General features: G+C 40.8%; 1 protein-coding gene across 2 annotated transcripts in view; it reads left to right on the top strand.

Annotated features, from left to right (window-relative positions):
- The first annotated feature begins 2,505 nt into the window (after positions 1-2,505).
- LOC116985343 (collagen alpha-1(VII) chain-like) overlaps positions 2,506-20,336 on the top strand; it is a 278,255-nt gene continuing 260,424 nt past the window's right edge. The window contains exons 1-2 of one of the 2 annotated variants that reach the window (XM_033040083.1): positions 2,506-2,914; positions 12,597-12,739. In XM_033040083.1, coding sequence (XP_032895974.1) covers positions 12,649-12,739 — 91 coding nt within the window. In that variant the 5' untranslated portion in view covers positions 2,506-2,914; positions 12,597-12,648. The remainder of the gene's footprint in view (positions 2,915-12,596; positions 12,740-20,336) is intronic. The other variant, XM_033040084.1, reaches the window with a different exon arrangement.

Below are 20,336 nucleotides of genomic sequence, written 5' to 3'. Positions count from 1 at the left end.
ATTTTTCTTGGTGCTACCATTGAATAGAAGGTGCCAAAGACTTAATATATTGTCTTTCCGCTGACTGGTTAGCATGCAACCAAAGCTTTTACTGTACAAGGGTGCACGTGACAATAAAGTAAACTCAACTCAAGTCCCACACCACCAGGATGAGGAACAGCTACTTTCCAACAACCATGAGATTCTTGAACTGATCTGCACAACCATAATCCTAACACAGCAAGGAACACTACAGACCATGTACTAGTTTTCTAATTGTGTGTTTGCTCTGATGCCTTGTTCTTTTAGTCTTTTTCTTTTTGCCACGTTGGGTTAGTTATGTATAATTTACTTTTTTTTGTGTTGTCTGAGTATTGTACCTGCGATGCTGCAGCAAAAAGGATCCCGACTCGAGACGTCACCATCCATGTTATCAAGAGATGCTACCTGACACGTTGAGTTTCACCAGCATTTTGTGTCTTTTTTTTTCTCAACAAAACTTGTATGTTGATTAGTGATGTCCTGCAGATATGTTGCTGCACCTCATCTGGTGAAGAGAGTGCGGAGAGAGGGGAGATAAAATGGGAAAGTTCACTTTGCATAACTGCAGACTCCCAAATGTCGCAACATATTCCAAATCCTTTATTAGCTCATTTATGATGTGACAGGAAAATTCCATTGACAGACCAGTCATTCCACCCCTTCCTATAGTCAGGAAAGCAACTTCTTCTTCTTCTTGCGTATGGCGTGCACAGCCTAAAGTTGTAGGACAACTTGTTCTATTTGATCTTATTTGATTGTGCACGCTGGGTTGATTGCATTCGTCGAAACAGGGCGGACCACGTGAACGTTGCAATCTTCCACCCCAGGAAAGCAACTGATTTATTTGATGGCTTGTCTGATTTTACAACATTTATTCATTTGCGGAATGCGCGTGTCTTTGGCAATTGCCCATCCTTCTGACAATTGCAAGTCCTTATAAAGAATTGAACGTCTCAGAGCAGAGCAGTGATTGAACCCACATCCCCTTCAACATTTGTGTAGGAAGGAACTACAGATCCTGGTTTACACCAAAGATAGATACAAAATGCTGGAGTAACTCAGCGGGACAGGCAGCATCTCTGGAGAGCAGGAAAGGGTGATGCTTCGGGTTGAGACTTGCATTCCTTGTCTCCAGAGGTACTGCCTGTCCAGCTAAGTGACTCCAGCATTTTGTGTCTACCCCCGCTAACATATGTTGTGGATACTTCATGATGTGCTACAAATTGAAGGGTTCTCTCGCAAATCTACCAGTTCTCCTGGGGAAAAAATATGAAACGATTAGTAATTTCACCAGTGAAGTGCTATACTCAAAGGGAGTGCAAGTTATGGAAAAGGAGTCCCTCACAGTAGAATAACAATGAAGGAAACTTGCAAAGCCATGCGTAGTGTGGTGAGCTGTAGGCGAGTGGTGATGTAACGTCAAGACACAAGGTGATGGAAATGGTGAGCTTTTGGCATAAAAATGGCACAGGTCCTCCATAATTATTTCTCAATCTTCCACAGTGGAATAACACTTGAATTACATGTGTGACTGGTCACATTGTAGCATTCTGCATCATTCTAACTACTAAATTTGGAATTACTAAATATATTTAGTTTAGTTTAGAGATACAGCGTGGAAATATCCGCAGGCTTCGAATCCTAGGCTTTTTCTGAATTTGATGGCACTGCCACTACTCATATCAGCTCTCGAATTTCCTTGTGACAGCTCAGCCTCAATAGCTCTTCTCACTTGAGATGCTCCATAAAGACTGCCCTTAGACCTTCTGTCCTATTCGCTTTTCAGAAAGCTCAATATCCAATTTTTTTCAAACTTGCAAATGCTCCTTTGAGATATCTTCAATATTTTTGCAGAATATAAATGATTATCATTTCTGCACAATTTACCTCGAATCTTACATTCATCCCCTCGTGTTCCAGTTTGTATAACAGGACAAATAGTGTCAGTGCACACCACCGAATTCCTTAATCATCTTCAAAACTTCAATTCGATCGCGATTTAATCATGTCCACCAACGAAATACAAGCCTAATTCATACAGCTAAACTTTATATTTCTTGTTGTTGCCGAAATTATTCTGTGTTCTCCTCTGTAAAAAAATAATTAGCATTCTTACATTCCACCGCCATAAACATCTTTATGGATAAGTGTCTGTTAATGACTGTGTTTTTAAGGGTTATATGGGAGATGGGGAGTGGTATAGCACATGCTCATACATGTTACAATTAAAGTTTTAAGTAATGGATCCTCCTCTGGGTGGTTTAATCTATCATTTCTTGCAAATTATCCAGCTTAGGAAAATGTTGCTTAGGTGATGTGACTGTGGGATCCCTCTCCCCCTAACTTGTACGTTAAAATCATCCCCCCATCCCCCTGACAGTCTCACTCATATAAAAATGTCAAGAGACGCTTTAAGGGGAGAGCTGAGTGTTCGGGCTGCCGGGCTTCTACTCAAGCATTCCTTCTTTTCTGAAGGAATTACTTTGCCTTTGAGGTAGATTCACATTCCAGATTGTGTTGTAAGTGAAGCCGTCTCGGAGGAGAGGCATACATCACTGTCCCTTAAACACAAGCCGTTTGCTGAACGGACTCCTCCCACAAACGGGAATTCTCAGCCTTCCTCCAACTTCCCACTTGCTCCTCTGTCAATCCCTGTGCTGTGGCCACAGGCAGCAGAGAAGCTGAAATCAAACCCAACCTCTCCACACGTTCTTGAAACATTTTCCAGAGACTATTTTTTTTTTTCCTATTCTACTTTCATCGTTGAGCATAAGAAAGAATATTTAAAGTTTCTCATGGTTCCTTTCATTCAAGATTTGGAGCAGCAATGAAATACCTTTGTTAATATGGTTATGCTCTCATAGATCAAACAGTAATCTCATACATCAAACAGGTATGTGCCTTGGTGTTCCTTGTGTTTTGCAAAGATTATCTGTATAAAGTTTAAAAAAAAGTACTTTACAAGCAATCATGTTTGAAATGCCATTAATTGAATCTTTAGTACACTATATACCAAATTCAATTCAGAAATGTATTTCTAAATGTATTACTATATATTGTATAAAGTATTAAAAAATAAATAAATAAGTGACTTAGCGTAGGAATTACTTATTTAAACTATTCAAGTGACTGAACTAATACTGGAAACATATTCCTGTATTTTTATGACTGCAGAACATCAACAACTTGCATTTATATAACGCATTAAAAGGCTAAAGAGTGTGCAGATTGTATGGACTGAAGTTCTGCTGGACACAATATTGACTTCTATTTCTCCCATTTTAGCATATCCAGCACTGCCAAGGAAAGGAAATTATAGATGTTTTTTAAAATTATTGCTTTGAATCAACTTTGCTAATTAGTTATGAAATATTATAATTCTAAATTATTTGGCTGAGGTGGGTGAGGAAGTCTTGTAAATAAATATCCAGAAATTTCTTGGAAAATCTGCAGCAATACACAGAGGGAGTCAAGGAAATATAATGACTGAGACACTTTTGGCAGCAGTACATACACATTATGCCTTTTGTCCTTAGGCTTCTGCATCTGTGTTGTAACCTTTAGGAATTAGGTTTTCTCAGAGAATGGCCAATAAATACAAGTCGATAGAAGTGCATTTGAAAAGCTTTTTGTCCGATCTGCCCAGCTCTGATTTTTGTTTCTTGTGCTGCATCTGCAATGTGCAACATTCAAAGTTGCACTTTATACAGATAAAATACAATTAAATAAATCTCCCAATGCTGGAAAAGGGAAGGAGATGCAATGAAGTGCTGATGCTGGGATCTTGGCAAAACACAATGCAGTGGAATAATCGGCATCTGTGGAAGGAATGGATAAGAGTCAAAGTCTGAAGAAAGATCCCGATCCGAAAGGTCACATATCCATTCCATCCACAGATGCTGCTTGACCTGCTGAGTTACTGCAGCATTTTGTTTTTTATGGTGTAAGAAATGCTTTGATGCCATGCCTTTTGTGACATCAAATCATGCTATATCTAAGGAAGTACTTCTGAAGTATAATTATTGTTGCAAAAATTGCCAAGTGTCAACTAAATTATCCACAGTAAGGTCCCACCAACAGCAATGAAGCAACAGAATGATGAGATAATCAGTTCTAAGTAAAATTGGCTCAGGGGTAAATGTTAGCCCGGTGCACCATGAAAAGCTCTTCTTCAGAATACTACCTTGGAATCTTGGATATCTACTCGAGAAGACAAACAAGAGACTTGGGTAATACCTTTTACGAAAGATGACGGATTGGTTGGATGGCAGCCTCCCAAATTCAGGTTTTAACATAGAACAGTACAGCACGAGAATAGGCCCCTCAGCCCAGCCCACAATGTCTGTGCTGAACATGATGCAAAGACCATCACTTACCTACCTGCACATAACCCTTAAGGGCCAGTCCCACTTAGGCAACTTTTTAGGCGTGTGCAGGAGACCTCATGATCACCTCATGATCGCCACATGGTCACCACATGTTCGCTGGTGGTCTCTGGTGAGTCTCCTTCGTGGTCAAGAGGAGTTCCCGCATTCTTGGAACTAGTCGCGGCCTCAGTATGGTCGCAGCAAATGTTTCAACATGTTGAAAAATTTTGTGCAACCAAAAATTGGTCGCCATGGGGAAAATCGATACTTTTGTAGTTGTAGGTGCAGTGGTAGTGGGGTTGCCATGTCGTTGTAGGTAGTCGAGGCAGCCGTAGGTAGTTTTAGTTAATCTCCTTTGCTGACCGGGCATTTTCATAGGCTCATTGGGGGAAATAAATGTAAGGACAAGTTTTCAGAACCAAGGAAAACCGACCGGTAATGTTAAATGCCCGCTAAACATCACAGCTGTGTATCTCTGGCTTATTAAAAGTTGTCTGGCTTCTTAAAAATGTCTCCACTCCTTCCCCCCCATTCTCCCCTCCCCGCTCTTTTGAAGGATTTACCGTACACTGTGCTTGCCGTCTTTAACCTTCCTGTTCATCACGGTGTGTGTCTGTACCACCTTGGCTTTGCACCGTGTGAATTTCAGACAGCGCTCCCCCGCTTGCCCTGGCCCCTGCCTTTGCGGTGTGTGTGTGTGTGTGTGTGTGTGTGCGCGTGTGTGTTCCGCTCTGATGGTCGCCATTCCAGTTCGCGGTTTTTCAGGCAAGTGCCTTGAGCTTGAAGGACGCAGGCAGTCCAGTCCGCTGAAAAGTCGCCTAAGTGGGACAGGCCCTTATTCCTTCATTCACTGCATATGCATATGTATATCCACAAGTCTTTTAAATGCCACTAATGTATGTGGTTCACCCACCATCTCTGGCAGCACGTTCCAGGCACTCAGCACCCTCTATGCACCAAACTTGCCTGGCACATCTCTTTTAAATTTTGCACTCCTTACCTTAAAGCTATGCCCTCTAGTATTTTATTTTTTCCATCCTGGGAAAAAGATTCTGACTGTCTATCTATCTATGCCTCTCAAAATGTTATATACTGCTCTTAGGTCTCCCTGTAATCTCCGGCGTTGCGGAGAAAACAACCTCTCTCTGTAGCAAATATCCTCTAATCCAGGCATTATTCTAGTAAACCTCCCCTGCACTCTTTCCAAAGCCTCCACATCCTTTCCATAATGGGGCGACCAGAACTGCACACAGTACTTCAAATGCGGCCTAACCAAAGTCTTATTAAGCTGCATCATGACGTCCCAGGTCCTACAAAGCTGCAAATTGTTGATCAAATTGTTCCAGCCATGGGAACTCCGAAGCTGGATTATGTGCTGAACTATCTGACTGAGAAACACAATTGCTACCACTAAATCAATAAGGAAGCCCAGCACAACATAATGAAAGGGACAAGCTACCCAGACACATTACGCTAGGCAGTCAGATCACTGGTTTGGATTTATGTGACGTGGAATCCACTTTGTGTAAAAGTGTGGTGACATGGCAACCTAAGAATATTTAACTTTCAAAGGAATTTACAGTGCATGTGGTGGATGCAAGACAAGCCATTTTACAAATTAATGACCCTGACAGATACAATTGTCTAATGTGGGCACTGATTGACACTTTAATCATTTATATGTAACTTGAATTGCAGATATGTATTTGTATGACTGGTGAATTGATAGACTTGCTAAAAACCTCATCTACACCTAAAGTTACACATGAATTCTCATATTTTCGCCTCAGAGGAGGCTTGAATAACATTTCTGTGATGCCCCGCCACAAATTCTGAGGGACTGAACTTGATGTTGTATGATGAAGTAAAATGTGTTTCAGCAAAATTATCGGTCTGGTAAATCCCATCATTGTTTCTGTTAAAGCCAAGGAACTGAGTCAATGCGACCATGAGATCATAAGACATAGAAGCAGAATTTGGCCATTCGGCCCATCGAGTCTGCCGTTCAATCATGGGGAAGAGATTTGCAGCAACACTTCTAAGTGAGCAACACTTTTTAAAGAGCTCGTCATCAGATGCCAACGATTTTAGTATTCAACACATTTAATGGCGTTTCATGATGTACCAATGATTAGTAATTTTCGTAATGATTGTGTTAGTAACATATCATAGCTGTAGAAAGAAATGTCATAATCTTGTTTGATACAAAATGAGAACATTATTCAATAATACCAACTTCAATCCCAGAGTCTACCTTTGGTGATGCCTTAATGTGCAAAATATGGGATCAGAAATTCATGCCTCATCAGTAGTACTGATGCTATACTTTTCAATGATGCAGTACCCTCCATAATGTTTGGGCCAAAGACCCATCATTTATTTATTTGCCTCTGTACTCCACAATGTGAGATTTGTAATAGAAAAAAAATCACATGTGGTTAAAGTGCACATTGTCAGATTTTAATAAAAGCCATTTTTAGACATTTTGGTTTCACCTTGTAGAAATTACAGCTGTGTTTATGCATCGTCCCCCATTTTCAGGGCACCATAATGTTTGGAACACAGCAATGTCATGTAAATGAAAGTAGTCATGTTTCATATTTTGTTGCATATCCTTTGCATGCAATGGCTGCTTGCAGTCTGTGATTCATGGACATCACCAGTTGCTGGGTGTCTTCTCTGGTGATGCTCTGCCAGGCCTGTATTGCAGCCTTCTTTAACTTATGCTTGTTTTGGGGGCTAGTCCCCTACAGTTTTCTCTTCAGCATATAAAAGGCATGCTCAATTGGGTTCAGATCGAGTGATTGACTTGGCCACTCAAGAAATGACAATTTTTTAGCTTTGAATAACTCCTTTGTTGCTTTAGCAGTAAGTTTGGGATCATTGTCTTGCTGTAGGATGAACCGCAGGCCAATGGGTTTTGAGGCATTTGTTTGAACTTGAGCACATATGATGTGTCTACACTTCAGAATTCATTATGCAACTACACTCAGCAGTTGTATCATCAATGAAGATAAGTGAGACAGTACCTTCAGCAGCCATACATGCCGTGTTTCACAGATGAGGTGGTACGCTTTGGATCTTGGGCAGTTCCTTCTCTCCTCACTACTTTGCTCTTGCCATCACTCTGATATAGGTAAATTTTCATCTCATCTGTCCACAAGACCTTTTTCCAGAACTGTGGTTGCTCTTTTAAGTACTTCTTGCCAAACTGTAACCTGGCCATTCTATTTATGCAGCTTACCAATGGTTTGCATTTTGCAGTGTAACCTCTGTATTTCTGTTCATGAAGTCTTCTGCGGACAGTGGTCATTGACAAATCCACACCTGACTCCTGAAGAGTGTTTCTGATCTGTCGGACAGGTGTTTGGGGATTTTTCTTTATTATAGAGAGAATTCTTCTGTCATCAGCTGTGGAGGTCTTCCTTGACCTGCCAGTTCCTTTGCGATTAGTAAGCTCACCAGTGCACTCTTTCTTCTTAATGATGTTCCAAACAGTTGATTTTGGTAAGCCTAAGGTTTGGCAGATGTCTCTAACAGTTTTATTCTTGTTTCTCAGTCTCATAATGGCTCCTTTGACTTTGATTGGCACAACTTTGGTCCTCATGTTGATAAACAGCAATAAAAATTTCCAAAAGTGATGGAAAGACTAGGTGCTGAGAGCTCTCTTATACCTGCAATAAGGAGGCAATTAAATGCACCAGAGCAATTACACACACCTGTGAAGCCATGTGTCCCAAACATTATGGTGCCCTGAAATAGGGGGACTATGTATAAACATAGCTGTAATTTCTACATGGTGAAACCAAAATGTATAAAAATACCCGTTAATAAAATCTGGCAATGTGCACTTCCACTACATGTGATTTATTTCTTTTTAAGCTTTTAAGATTAAGCTTTTTAAGATTTTAAGCTTTTATTTGCATGCAAACCAGTCAGTGAATAGACTATACAGGAATACAATCAAACTATACACAGTGCATGGATAAAGAATAAAGGGTACTTCATTCAGTGCAGGATAACATTGAAGTCCGATTGAAAGTTTAAAGGTCTCCAATTAGGTAGATGGGAGATGAAGACCACACTCTAGCTGATGAGAGGACCGTTCAGTTGCCTGATAACAGCTGGGAAGAAACTGTTCCTGAATCTGGGGTATTTGATGCAACATCTTGTAGGATTACTGGAAGTGCAGCAACAACATGCCAGAACTTCGACAAACAGTAACACTCCTTTAAATGAACAGTTCGGGAACACTTGTCAGGACTTGAATCGACAATGCCATCTTCATCTTCCCCTTTGCTTCCCCTAACTCTTTATTGAACTACTTTATACTCCTATCAGGAACAGATTCAGACAGGTCTTTGTGGAGTGATGGATAGCCGTAATTCCACCAGTGGGCCATTTTTAATGAATTTCAGGTTCCCTGAAAAAGATTCCTGGTGCTCTTTTCCAGCTGGGGTGGTTTGTCACCATTGGTAATGCTCACCAGCTATCTCTTATCTGTCAGTTAGAGAGGTGAAAATGATGCCCAGCTTCTTCCTTTCACATGCTATCTATTTCTTACAGGATCTGGGGTTCATAAATTATTTTTGTCTGGGTATTTCTGCTTCCTGGCACATTTGTTTCCATTTTACTCATTCAAAGTGCAGACGGACTTAATCAAAAGCAGCTTTAGCGTTGAGCTTTTTTTCTGAAAGTTATGGCACATCTTGCTGAAATACACTTAACTTCTATGTCATGCTTCTATTTTTTTTTTAAGTTCTTATTACCTGGCTGTAGGCAGTTTCTCAGGGATGAATTAAGCAGGTTATAGATTTATGGGTGACCCATTTGGAATGTTTATTTAGATCATATTTAAAGAATAAATTATGGAAGAAAAGAAACAAGCTCTTCACAATTGAGCTTGTCTACAACTAAGTGCTTCATCCATGTCTTTGTTACCTCAAGGTGACTACAGTAATAAACTTCTAACATCCTTCCATCTTCCTTACAGAAGTTAAGGTCACACAAAACTCTTGCTACCCATTTTAAAGGTCCACACATTTACTGTTCCCATGCATTCTGATTTACACTGACACTTAGACCACTGACTCAAGTCCGATGATCCTCTGTGATTAATGCACTCCTACAAATTTGCAATCTTGAACATCCCTGATTTTAATTGTTTCACCAATGATGTCGTGCCTTCAGCCGCTAAGGTCCTATGTTCTACAACTCCCTCTCTATGTAAGCTGTCTTTCCATATTTTTAAATTCTCCTTAAAAACATAAGCCTTGGTGTCAATCTTCGTTTGCTGGCCTCTTAAGCAGTGGTCTTGGAGTTTAATAATCTTAAAGCTGGATTGGAAATGGAAGTTGTTGTTCCAGAAGAATTGTGGGATGTGCTATTATACACGCACTGGAAAAGGAAGATGAATATCTAAGGACATACTAAAGGGTCCCCTCAAACCTGGGGAGGCAACTCAACAGAGGAAAGAAACAAGTTAGAAGAAAACTAAGGGGCGGCACGGTGGCGCAGCGGTAGAGTTGCTGCCTCACAGTGTCAGAGACTCGGACTCGATCTTGACTATGGGTGCTGTCTGTATGGAGTATGTACGTTCTCCCCGTGAACTGCATGGGTTTTCTCCGAGATCTCTGGTTTATTACTTGGCAAAACTGTAAATTGTCCCGGATGTGTGTGTAGGATCGTGTTAGTGTGCGGAGATCACTGGTCAGCGCGGACTTGGTGGGCCGAAGGGCCTGTTTCCACATTATATCTCTAAACTAAACTAAATTAAAAAATCTGCCTCAGTGACCCACATTTAATACTGGCCTAAAATGCTGTCTATGTGGTGTTTACATGATCTCCCATGACCATATGGACCTTCTCCAATTTCCTCTCACGTTTTTAAGGCATGTAGTTCAATAGGTTAATTGACCACTGAAAATTCCCTCAGGTTGTCATTGAATTAATTAATCTTGGGGATACGGGGGAAATTATGGGAATGTGGTGGAAATAAAAAGGACCATATATCCATGATGTCACCTATCCATGTTCTCCAGATATTCTGCCTGACCCGCTGAGTTATTCCAGCACTTTGTGGCTTTTTTAGGATCATGTATTATAAGAATCATGGCAGCTACATGACCAGACTTTCTTTTCTAACAGAGTCATAGAGTCATTCAGCACGGAAACAGGCTCCTCAGACCAACTTGCCCATGCTGAGCAAGATGCCCCGTTTACACAGGTCCAATATCCCTCTTAATGTTTCCTATCCATGTAGCTGTCCAAATGTGTTTTAAATTTGTTCCACCACCTTTGAAATTCTACCCATTGTATGCACCCTCACAAAGATTTCTAAACGACCTTCAAACCCTTACAAACAATCTATATATTACTAAAACTCTCATCTTGTTTGTTATTATGTCTGTCTGTCTGTCTGTCCGAGCTGTGATCTTGAAAATATGCCAAAATGGCACAAGATAGCTCTACAATCCAGCATTTTGTGTCTTAACAAGCCTAGGGACCTGTTGTGGGCACTTTACCCTTTTTGGCCTGGTTATTTCTGCCTGCGTTTATTTTTCTCTTTTCAGGAAGAATACATTTTTATTCCTGGATGCACCAGAACAATCCTGACTGTTGGGCAGACAGAAACAGGGATATGTTGTGTGTCCTTCTCTGCTGAATCATTAATTGGTTGTTGGGATTGAAAGATTGTTGGAAATTGTATGCCAAATTTAGGGATGCACTATTCACTGAAATGAAGCAAACCAGCTGACATTTTTTAAAATCTGAAGGGCCTAAACCCCTAAAGGAAATTCAATGTCTGGAATCTGAGCTTTAGTACTTCAGCTTGTTTATGAATGGCCTCAGAACCTCAGTGGCAACATCTTCAGCTGCTAATTTGTAATGATTACAAATGGTAAATGGTTGTAGGATTTTGTAGGGTTGTAGGGGGGATCTTATAGAAACTTACAAAATTCTTAAGGGGTTGGACAGGCTAGATGCAGAAAGATTGTTCCCGATGTTGGGGAAGTCTAGAACAAGGGGTCACAGTTTAAGGATAAAAGGGAAATCTTTTAGGACTAAGATGAGAAAAACATTTTTTACACAGAGAGTGGTGAATCTCTGGAATTCTCTGCCACAGAATGTAGTTGAGGCCAGTTCATTAGCTATATTTAAGAGGGAGTTAGATGTGGCCCTTGTGGCTAAAGGGATCAGGGGGTATGGAGAGAAAGCAGGTACAGGAAACTGAGTTGGATGATCAGCCATGATCATATTGAATGGCGGTGCAGGCTCGAAGGGCCGAATGGCCTACTCCTGCACCTATTTTCTGTTTCTATGTTTCTATGTAAGATAAAGGGCACATCAGACATGATGTGGACATGTGTGACCCATGGCGCAGTACATATCAGAAGATTAAGTGGATAATCCAGGCTATTGCTCCCAGTGCTGCTCTGATGGAGTGCTGAACTATATGAGGCTTTCACCCAAAGTTGTGTCTGTCCTCTCTTTGCTCCTCAGCTAACTGTAAGGAATCCAAGGTACTCTTCTAAAGAGGAACAGAGGTCTTCCCCTAGCACTTTAGATAATTTTTTGCCCCTCAATCATCACTTCAAAGAACAAATTATCTTGTCAATATCTCATTGCTCTTAATCACAGAGTCAGAGACGTACGTAGCACTGGCCTATCCAATTTATTCCCATTACTAAAGTCCTCTATTGCAGGCAACATCTTGGTGAATCTCTCTGCACTTTCTCCATCACAACCATATTATTTTCATGGTGTGGCAGCTGGAACTGCATGCAATACTCCAAGTGCATTCTAACCACTAATCACATCAACTGTTGAGTTCTCTCTAGCAGCTGCACTCAAAAGTACTTAATTGACTATAAAACACTGTGACTTCTTTGGATAATGAAAGGCAGTGGATAATATTTAAGTTTTTATTTCATGCATCATCTTCACATCTTAAAAGAAGCATTTGGTTAAGAATCAGCAAGTGGTTTTTTTTTAACAAAGGTAAGTGTTTTTTAACTAAACACTCACATTTAATCCAGATGGATAAAAAAAGATTGGGTTAATTATATTTCAAATCTGTCAGAACAATTGTCCCGCTGAGCTACTCCAGCATTTTGTGTCTATCTAACTCCTGAAGAGTAGCTGTACCCTATCGGTAGTAATATATTGTAATTTTCTGATCTTGTGTTTTTTTTCTGCTGGATTCAGGTGAGAATTAAGAGCAAGAAGATCTTCTCCGGGACTGGATCAGAGCTTCAACATGGAGCGGCAGAGAATGCAAGGACTACTGGTGATGGTCGTAACACTACTGGCCACAATTGTGCACTGCAATATCCAAGTACAGCCAGAAGGTATGCCTTTCCTTATTAAAATTGTAAAGAGAGACATTTGTGGTTCAATCGTATTCCATTAAAAGAAAAGAAAATGGTTTGGCACATCAGTTAAAGACCAGAACCATGAAATGCTATGACGCTTATTAATAGCCACATTTTCTACGTCGAGTACACATTCCCAATGCCTACTGCAGAAAGTCTCAGACAACCTCAAGCTCCAGGGTTATGTGGTTATAGATAAAACCTTGGGTGTGGGATAAGCAGACTAAATACCCAGACTCAAGGTCCATCTAACCTAGACCTGTGCAAGGTCATCTTGGCCAGTCCTAGCATTACACCCTTTTCACACAGAAGGCGGTGGCTGTATGGAACAAGCTGCCAGAGGAATTAGTTGAGCCAGGTACAATAACAACATGTAAAAGACATAGACATTTGGATAGGTGCATGGATAGGAAAGGTTGAGAGCAATCTGGGCTGAACGCATGCAAATGGGATTAGCTTAGATGGGGCATCTTGTTTGACATGGGAAGGTTGGGTCAAAGGGCCTGTTTCTGTGCTGCATGATTCTTTGACTCTACATTCTATTTTCTGGAGGGAATTCTGACCTGTACACAATATTTAACATGCAAAAATTGCTCAATGTAATTGCGTACGACAAATCTACACTTATACTCACATCCTCCAGCAATAAAGTCCAATGTAGGATTATTTATCTTCCTATCTGCATGCCAACATTCAACACAAACATGCACATCCCCCTGCACACTGGCACATTTCAATCTTTCTCCATTTAAAATAACTCTGCATTGTCTAATTTGTCTACCAAAGAGGGTGACATTTTTCTCCATTTTCACTTAATCCATCCATATCTCTCTGAAGTTTCTCTGCATCGTGGGTTGTCGCTGGATATGTGGAACAATCCAAGGAAGTGGTAGATAGGTATTAGTACACCATTTAAAATGAAGTTGGCCAGGTACGTGGACAGGAAAGGTTTGGAGGGATGTAGGCCACATTCAAACAAATGAGACTAGCTCAGGTAGGCAAATTGTTGGGCCGAAGGGCTTCTGTACAACTCTATGATTCTGTACAAGTCTATGTTCTTCACACAAGGCATGCTGCTACCCAGCTTTATATCAGTAAATCGAGTTGAATCACACTTGATTCCTTCGTCTAATTTATTGACATAACTGTGAACATATACAACCTCAGGAACAAACTCTGTGGCATCCCACTAGTGACAGCCTCCCATTGCAAGTAGACCTCTTTATTTCTACTGTTTGCCATTCATGAACCAATTTTCATTCCACCCCAGTATATTGCCCTCAATTGAATGGTGGTGCAGGCTCGAAGGGCCGAATGGCCTACTCCTGCACCTATTTTCTATGTTTCTATGTTTTCTATATGCCATGCTTACTAACTTTGTTTAACAATCTTTTTTTCTGGCACCTCTTGAACAGCATTAGGAGAGAAAAGGGCTCCTACCCGTCTTGTTAAAAGGTTCTTATGAATAGTTTAATAAAAACATAATACTTCAATTTTCTAGTTTAATTTATTCACTGTTCTGAATTTTAACTCAACCACAGCACTCTTTGGGAAATTGCAATGGTAATTTAATTCCTACCCACCTAAATGCAGAGCAGCCAGGATAGATTTAAAATGATTGTCTAACTGAAACCAAATCTTGATGTTTTAAAAGCCTTTAGATTATATAAACCCAACATTGTTAAGGAATTCTATTATCTACTGCTCCTGGGAAAGATTCTTAGAATGTAGATAGCAAAATGAATCTTTAATTGCTGCAAGCAGAAGGATGGAGCCATTTGGGTCATTAAGACAGTTCTAGTGTTTTTGTGCTTTACAAGGACCAACTAGTCTAATCCTATTTTGTTCACTATATACATTAAGTATAGGATGACACTATTTCAAGAAGGATACATATTTAGCATTACATTCTATATTGCTCAGTCCTAACTGATTGCATTCATTATACCGATGGGTCATTAAATTGAGCAATTCACAGGAACGACCTACCGTGACTGCAGCAAACTGAGAACATGTGGAGACTGGCAGAGTGCCGACTGGACATCTGGTGGTGATTACAATGCAGGGAGAGTGAACAGTTCCTAACTGCCATTGGCAACGATTCCTGGCTTATCCATTTAATTTTACAGTGTATAGAAAGATCACAAGGAAGACCTATATCCTTTCTGACTTTTTTTTCCGGCAGGGCTGGATGGTGGCCAAGCCAGACCTGACCTGGGGTGATTTGTGATGAGGTAGATTCTCATTAAGCATAAATGCCAAAATATGACAAAAAATTATCAGTTATTAAAAAATGAAGGGGATGGGTCTGGGGTAGAGTCATACAACGTGGAAACAGGCCCTTCGGCCCAACTTTCACACTCCAACCAACATGTCCCTTCTACACTAGTCCAACCTGCCTGCGTTTGGCCCATATCCCTCTGAACCTGTCCTATCCATGTACCTGTCTAATTGTTTATTTAACTTTGTTTCCTAAGCTGTTCTTTTAGAGGGGGAAGATTTAATAAGAAACTGGAGGGCAACTTTTTCACACAGAGGTGTGGTGGGTATCTGAAAAGAGTTCCAAATGAAGTGGTAGAGGCAGGTACAATAATAAAATTTGGTGGACCTCTGGACAAGGTTCATGGATAGGAAACATTTACAGGGACCAGGTAGTGGTCAAATGGAACTAGCCTGAATGAGGCATCTTGTTCGTCATGGATGAGTTGGGCTAGGGGCCTGTTTCCACGCTGCATGTGTAGGAAGGGACTGCAGATGCTGGTTTAAACCGAAGATAGACACAAAAAGCTGGAGTAACTCAACAGGACAGGCAGCATCTCTGGAGCGAATGAATGGGTGATGTTTCGGGTCGAGACCCTACTTCAGACTGAATGGGTGATGTTTCGGGTCGAAACCCTACTTCAGACTGAAGAAGGGTCTCGACCTGAAACATCACCCATTCATTCGCTCCAGAGATGCTGCCTGTCCTGCTGAGTTACTCCAGCTTTTTGTGTCTATCTTCTATGCTGCATGACTCCTTGACTTATCAACATGATAAACATATCCTTACCAGGTGCATTTGCTTATCGTGATGTGGTTTAGGTTGTCAGGGAGCAGGCAAGAAGCTCATCTAACCTCTAAAATTCAACATGCCTTTCTTCCACCCAGCTGCAGATGTTCTGAGTTTACTTCAGTTACGTTCAGCAGTCCATAGGCAGAATGCAACTTGATACCATTGAGTAATGAGGATTGAATAAATGAGCTATTAAAGGACATGTTGTTTGTTAACATGGTAGATGTGTTTTATCTTTGTGTTTTACGTTCATCCAATGCTTCCTGATCTATGCACCAAGTAATGGTTTATATGGAAACTTGTTCTTGCTATTGGAGAATGTATCCTGTATCATCATCATCAGCTTTCAGACAATGCACAAATTTCATTACTGCAAATCCTGTCCACTCTTACTTGTCGTCTAATAGACTGAGGTTGATGCAAATACAATGTTTCCAATCTGTTGCCCTCCTTAGTGACCCATGTTGGCTCCTGAGTAATAATGTGTGCTTCAACTCTTTCAATGCTTTGTATCTTTTGTATCTTACTCTGGGATAATTAAAGTGGCATCTATAGTATTGTATCATTCTGTGTGAAGAAGGGATGAAAAGTGGGTGTCAGTGTGTTGTACCTGTGAGTGAGAGTCACACATTTACGTATACTTCAATATTAGTATTACATAATACCTCCTGATCTATCCCCAAATGAGCACTTTGCGCCTATTTTTATTTAGAGAAACAGCGGGGAAACAGGCCCTTTGGCCCATCGAGTCCATGTCGACCAGCAAACCCCGTACATTAACACTATCACACTCTCGCAAGGGAAAATTTACATTTATACCAAGGCCAATTAACCTACAAACCTGTACGTCTTTGGAGTGTGGGAGGAAACTGAAGATCTTGGCGAAAATCATGCAGGCTACAGAGAGAGCATACAAACTCCATATAGGCTAGCACCCGTAGTCAGGATCGAACCCGGGTCTCTGGCGCTGCAAGGGCTGTGAGGCAGCAACTCTACCGCTGCGCCACCGTGCCGCCCTGCGTTGGAAAGTTTACGGATTAATATGCCACCTTGTGAATAATTCATTAAATCGAAACCTCGACTACTCTCTCATAAAAGATTCCATGCACTATTTGAAGAGAAGTCTCCACTGTGTTTGGGTCAGTTCCTCCTCTCAGCCCACATCATAACAAACAGATCACCTGGTCATTATCCTTGCTGTTTGTGGGTTTCTACTCTGTGCACATTGGCAGACTCGTTCCTTACAGTGACCTGTAAGGAGATTTATTGCCAGTAATGTCCTTTGGGTCATGCTGACACGGTGAAAAGTACTGCTTTAGTGCAAATTATTTCTTCTATATTTACTGATTTCAGATTTTATGTATTGGAATCTCTCAAATCCTAAATAAAAATGAACCTGGCTAACCTTTTATCTGCCACGCACTCCCAGCAATCTATGGAGTAATCTATCATGGAACTATTATTGCTCATCTGTGTTTTACTTGGTTATCAATCCTTGGCAAAGCACTAAGTGCTGGATTCCACTATCTGCAGTCACTTGTGTATCAATCCTTTGCCTCAGGTACCTATCTACACTTGAACTTGCTCAGTTACTTTCACTATCTACTCATTAATCAAGTGATTGTCTGTTTAGCAGCATTCAGTAAAATAGGTTTTATCTTCATTTCATCCATCACTGGCAGATTTATTTAGCTGGAGTTTCTCAAGTACTTTTTGTGGTGTTAACTTCTAAAATCAGACCTCACCTTCACAACTGGCTGTTTGTTGAGAATTACCGGTTCAACTCCTTCCCCTTCTTTAAAAATTTAATGCTGCCATTATTTTGATTGATGGTGAAAGTTTAACATTCTATCTGTTGGGATTGGATGTACACTGGACCAGCCCATTATCCTTGTGTTTCTGGAAAGCTCCATTTCAACTGATTTTGATGACCCAATGTAAAACGCATTGATAACAATCCTGATCATCATTCCAATTGCTAATATTTTAAATGCACTTTGCTCATATTTCACTCCAAGGACATGCATTCAAAATCAAGGCCGGTGTGCTAGTGCATCATCGATCTACTGCTACATGTTGGAGGTTCCAGCTCTTGGGCAAAACGTAAAACCTAGCCTCATTTTGCCTGTTTAAATGGAACCTGTTAGAGATCCTATTTCCTTATCTGACGAAGGTCCCTTATACTCTTTTTCTGCAATCTTGGAATAAACATCTCAACTTCCAATGTGTACTTGAAGCTAAGATGGTTAGACTTTTAGACACCATGGATTATGGGAAATAGGCAGAAAAGTAGAATTGATGCCAAAGATCAAATTTGAACCAACATTTTATTGATGATGATACATAGAATTGCAGATGTGGGAATCTTGAGCAAAACTCAAGGTGCTGGAGGAACCACGGAACTGTGAAGGGAGTGGTCTGTATGGAAAGTGGAAGGGGTGGGGATGGAAAGATGTGATTATTGGTGGGATCACGATGAATGTGGCAGTAGTGTTGATGAATAGTAAGATTAAACGAGAACTTACCAGTTTGAAGTTTGATCTGTATTTTATGAGGATTTACGATGAGGGATTACGTGAAGAAGCCCGCCAGGCACATGCGTGTCATTCTTCAAAGCAGCGGTGTGGAATCACAGATAACTGTAATGACTAAACATAGTAAGATTAGAGAAGAGGTAACAGTTAAGTATATGATCTGGGTGGGAGCGGAGGGCACGTAATCCCTCATCGTAACTCCTCATAAAATACAGATCAAACTTCAAACTGGTAAGTTCTCGTTTAATCTTACTATTTTACTTCGGAGTCACTTGAGTGACTACGTGAAGATTTTAAAGCTCTGTGATTTCATGCCGTGGAACGAGTCCATGCATCACGTCTGCCTTGACTGTTGGGAGGATTGTGTTAACATAATTTGGACATGAATTCGACATTGAAATCATAAAATGTTTAACACAAGTTTATAACCCCTTTATATGGGTTTAAATTAATTTACAGAACTTAAATTGTTTCTGCAAATGTTCCAGGTTTCATTACTGGTTTATTACAAATAATTGGAATGTTTTTCCCCTCCAGACCATCCTGCTGCCTTGAGGATTTGGTCCATTGGTACATCCAACTGTATCGCTGCCGATGTAGCTGCAGCCCTGGTGGAAAGAGATTTTTAAAATTTTAGTATCCACCCCAGCCTGTGTTTAACAACTGTTTCAGCCATCTTGAGATTGTCTGGACCGTCACTCTTGGTGTGGTTGCTAGTGGCTGATAAAAAATGTGCCTTTTCATTGCCTCTTAGGATATTCGTTTTCTCCATGTGTAACGACAGATGTTTTATTACACACAGACGGTCATCTGTTGGGTATGACCTAATTGTATATAGAGGCCTGCTGATCCCTTTTTCTGTTCTGCTTACTATCTCATAAATATGAAACGTAATATTTTCCGTTGAGAAAGTCTTGTTGTCCAGTCTTGTTTTGCAGTGACTGTATCCTTTGTGCCGTGACCAATACCATTAGCATGACCGTTTTAATGTCAGTCTGTGTAAGGACAGAACTGTTGCTGGAGACCAATTCCTGAGCATCTTCAGGATTATACTCACATCCCATATATGGGAGTATCTGGTACTCCTCATAGGCTTTGTACCAGTGGGTCAGTCCCAACAGTGTAATGGTCTGTCCCCTGCCATAGGTAAGTCGATAGAGCACTTCTGGCGCAGTTGATGGCACTGTAACTGAGCCCCTCATCGTAGTGGAGGCCTGCCAGATATTCCAGAACAGATGGGATGTTCATGTCTCTGATTCCATGTTTGATACCATTGGGAACCATGGTTGTGTAGGCCAATCGGGTACTACCAATTCCAGATGCAGAGTCTGTTGTATTTCCTTAATACCCGACTGATGAGGCAGGAATGGAGGGAATGCATAAATAAACAATTTCCCCTCCCCTCCAATGCAGCGAAAAATTCATCTGTCGCCGCTGCCCCAGGGTCTGGTTCCTGTGTAACATAACTTGATAACTGGGACCTGGTGTCTGCCACTGAATTTAGTCTTCCTGGTAGATAAGTGGTTGATATCCAAATATCTTTCTGGAGACACCATTGCCAATTTGTATGGCCAGATTGTCACATGATGTCGATTTGTTTCCACCCTGTGGTTAATGTATGCTACCACGGTGGTATTGGTATTGGTGGCTCTGCACCAATTGTACTGGCATCAGTTTGTAGTACCATGGAAAAGGTTACTGACAATGCTTGGATAGGAACAAGGCCAGAGTTATCTATCCACCATTTTAGTTCCATTTTAGCCTGATTGGTAGTTTCACAGATCTGTCAAAGTGACCTGCATCATTTAGAGTGCTTGTTTTTTGCTCTCTGTATGTTTTGGTAATGTAGAGGTCCAAATTGTGTGGCTGGAAAGGCAGCCATCATTATGCCAATTACTTTGGCTACCAATCTGATGGATGGTTTGCTGATGTCAGTGAGGTTTTTATAAGCCTCTATTAAATCTGTAGCCTTTCCCTTAGGCAGAGT

Source organism: Amblyraja radiata, chromosome 21 (genome assembly GCF_010909765.2).
Source record: "Amblyraja radiata isolate CabotCenter1 chromosome 21, sAmbRad1.1.pri, whole genome shotgun sequence".
In the NCBI taxonomy this organism is placed as follows: domain Eukaryota; kingdom Metazoa; phylum Chordata; class Chondrichthyes; order Rajiformes; family Rajidae; genus Amblyraja; species Amblyraja radiata.
Note: the sequence above shows the minus strand (reverse complement) of the source record. Positions and strands in the feature narration are given on the sequence as shown.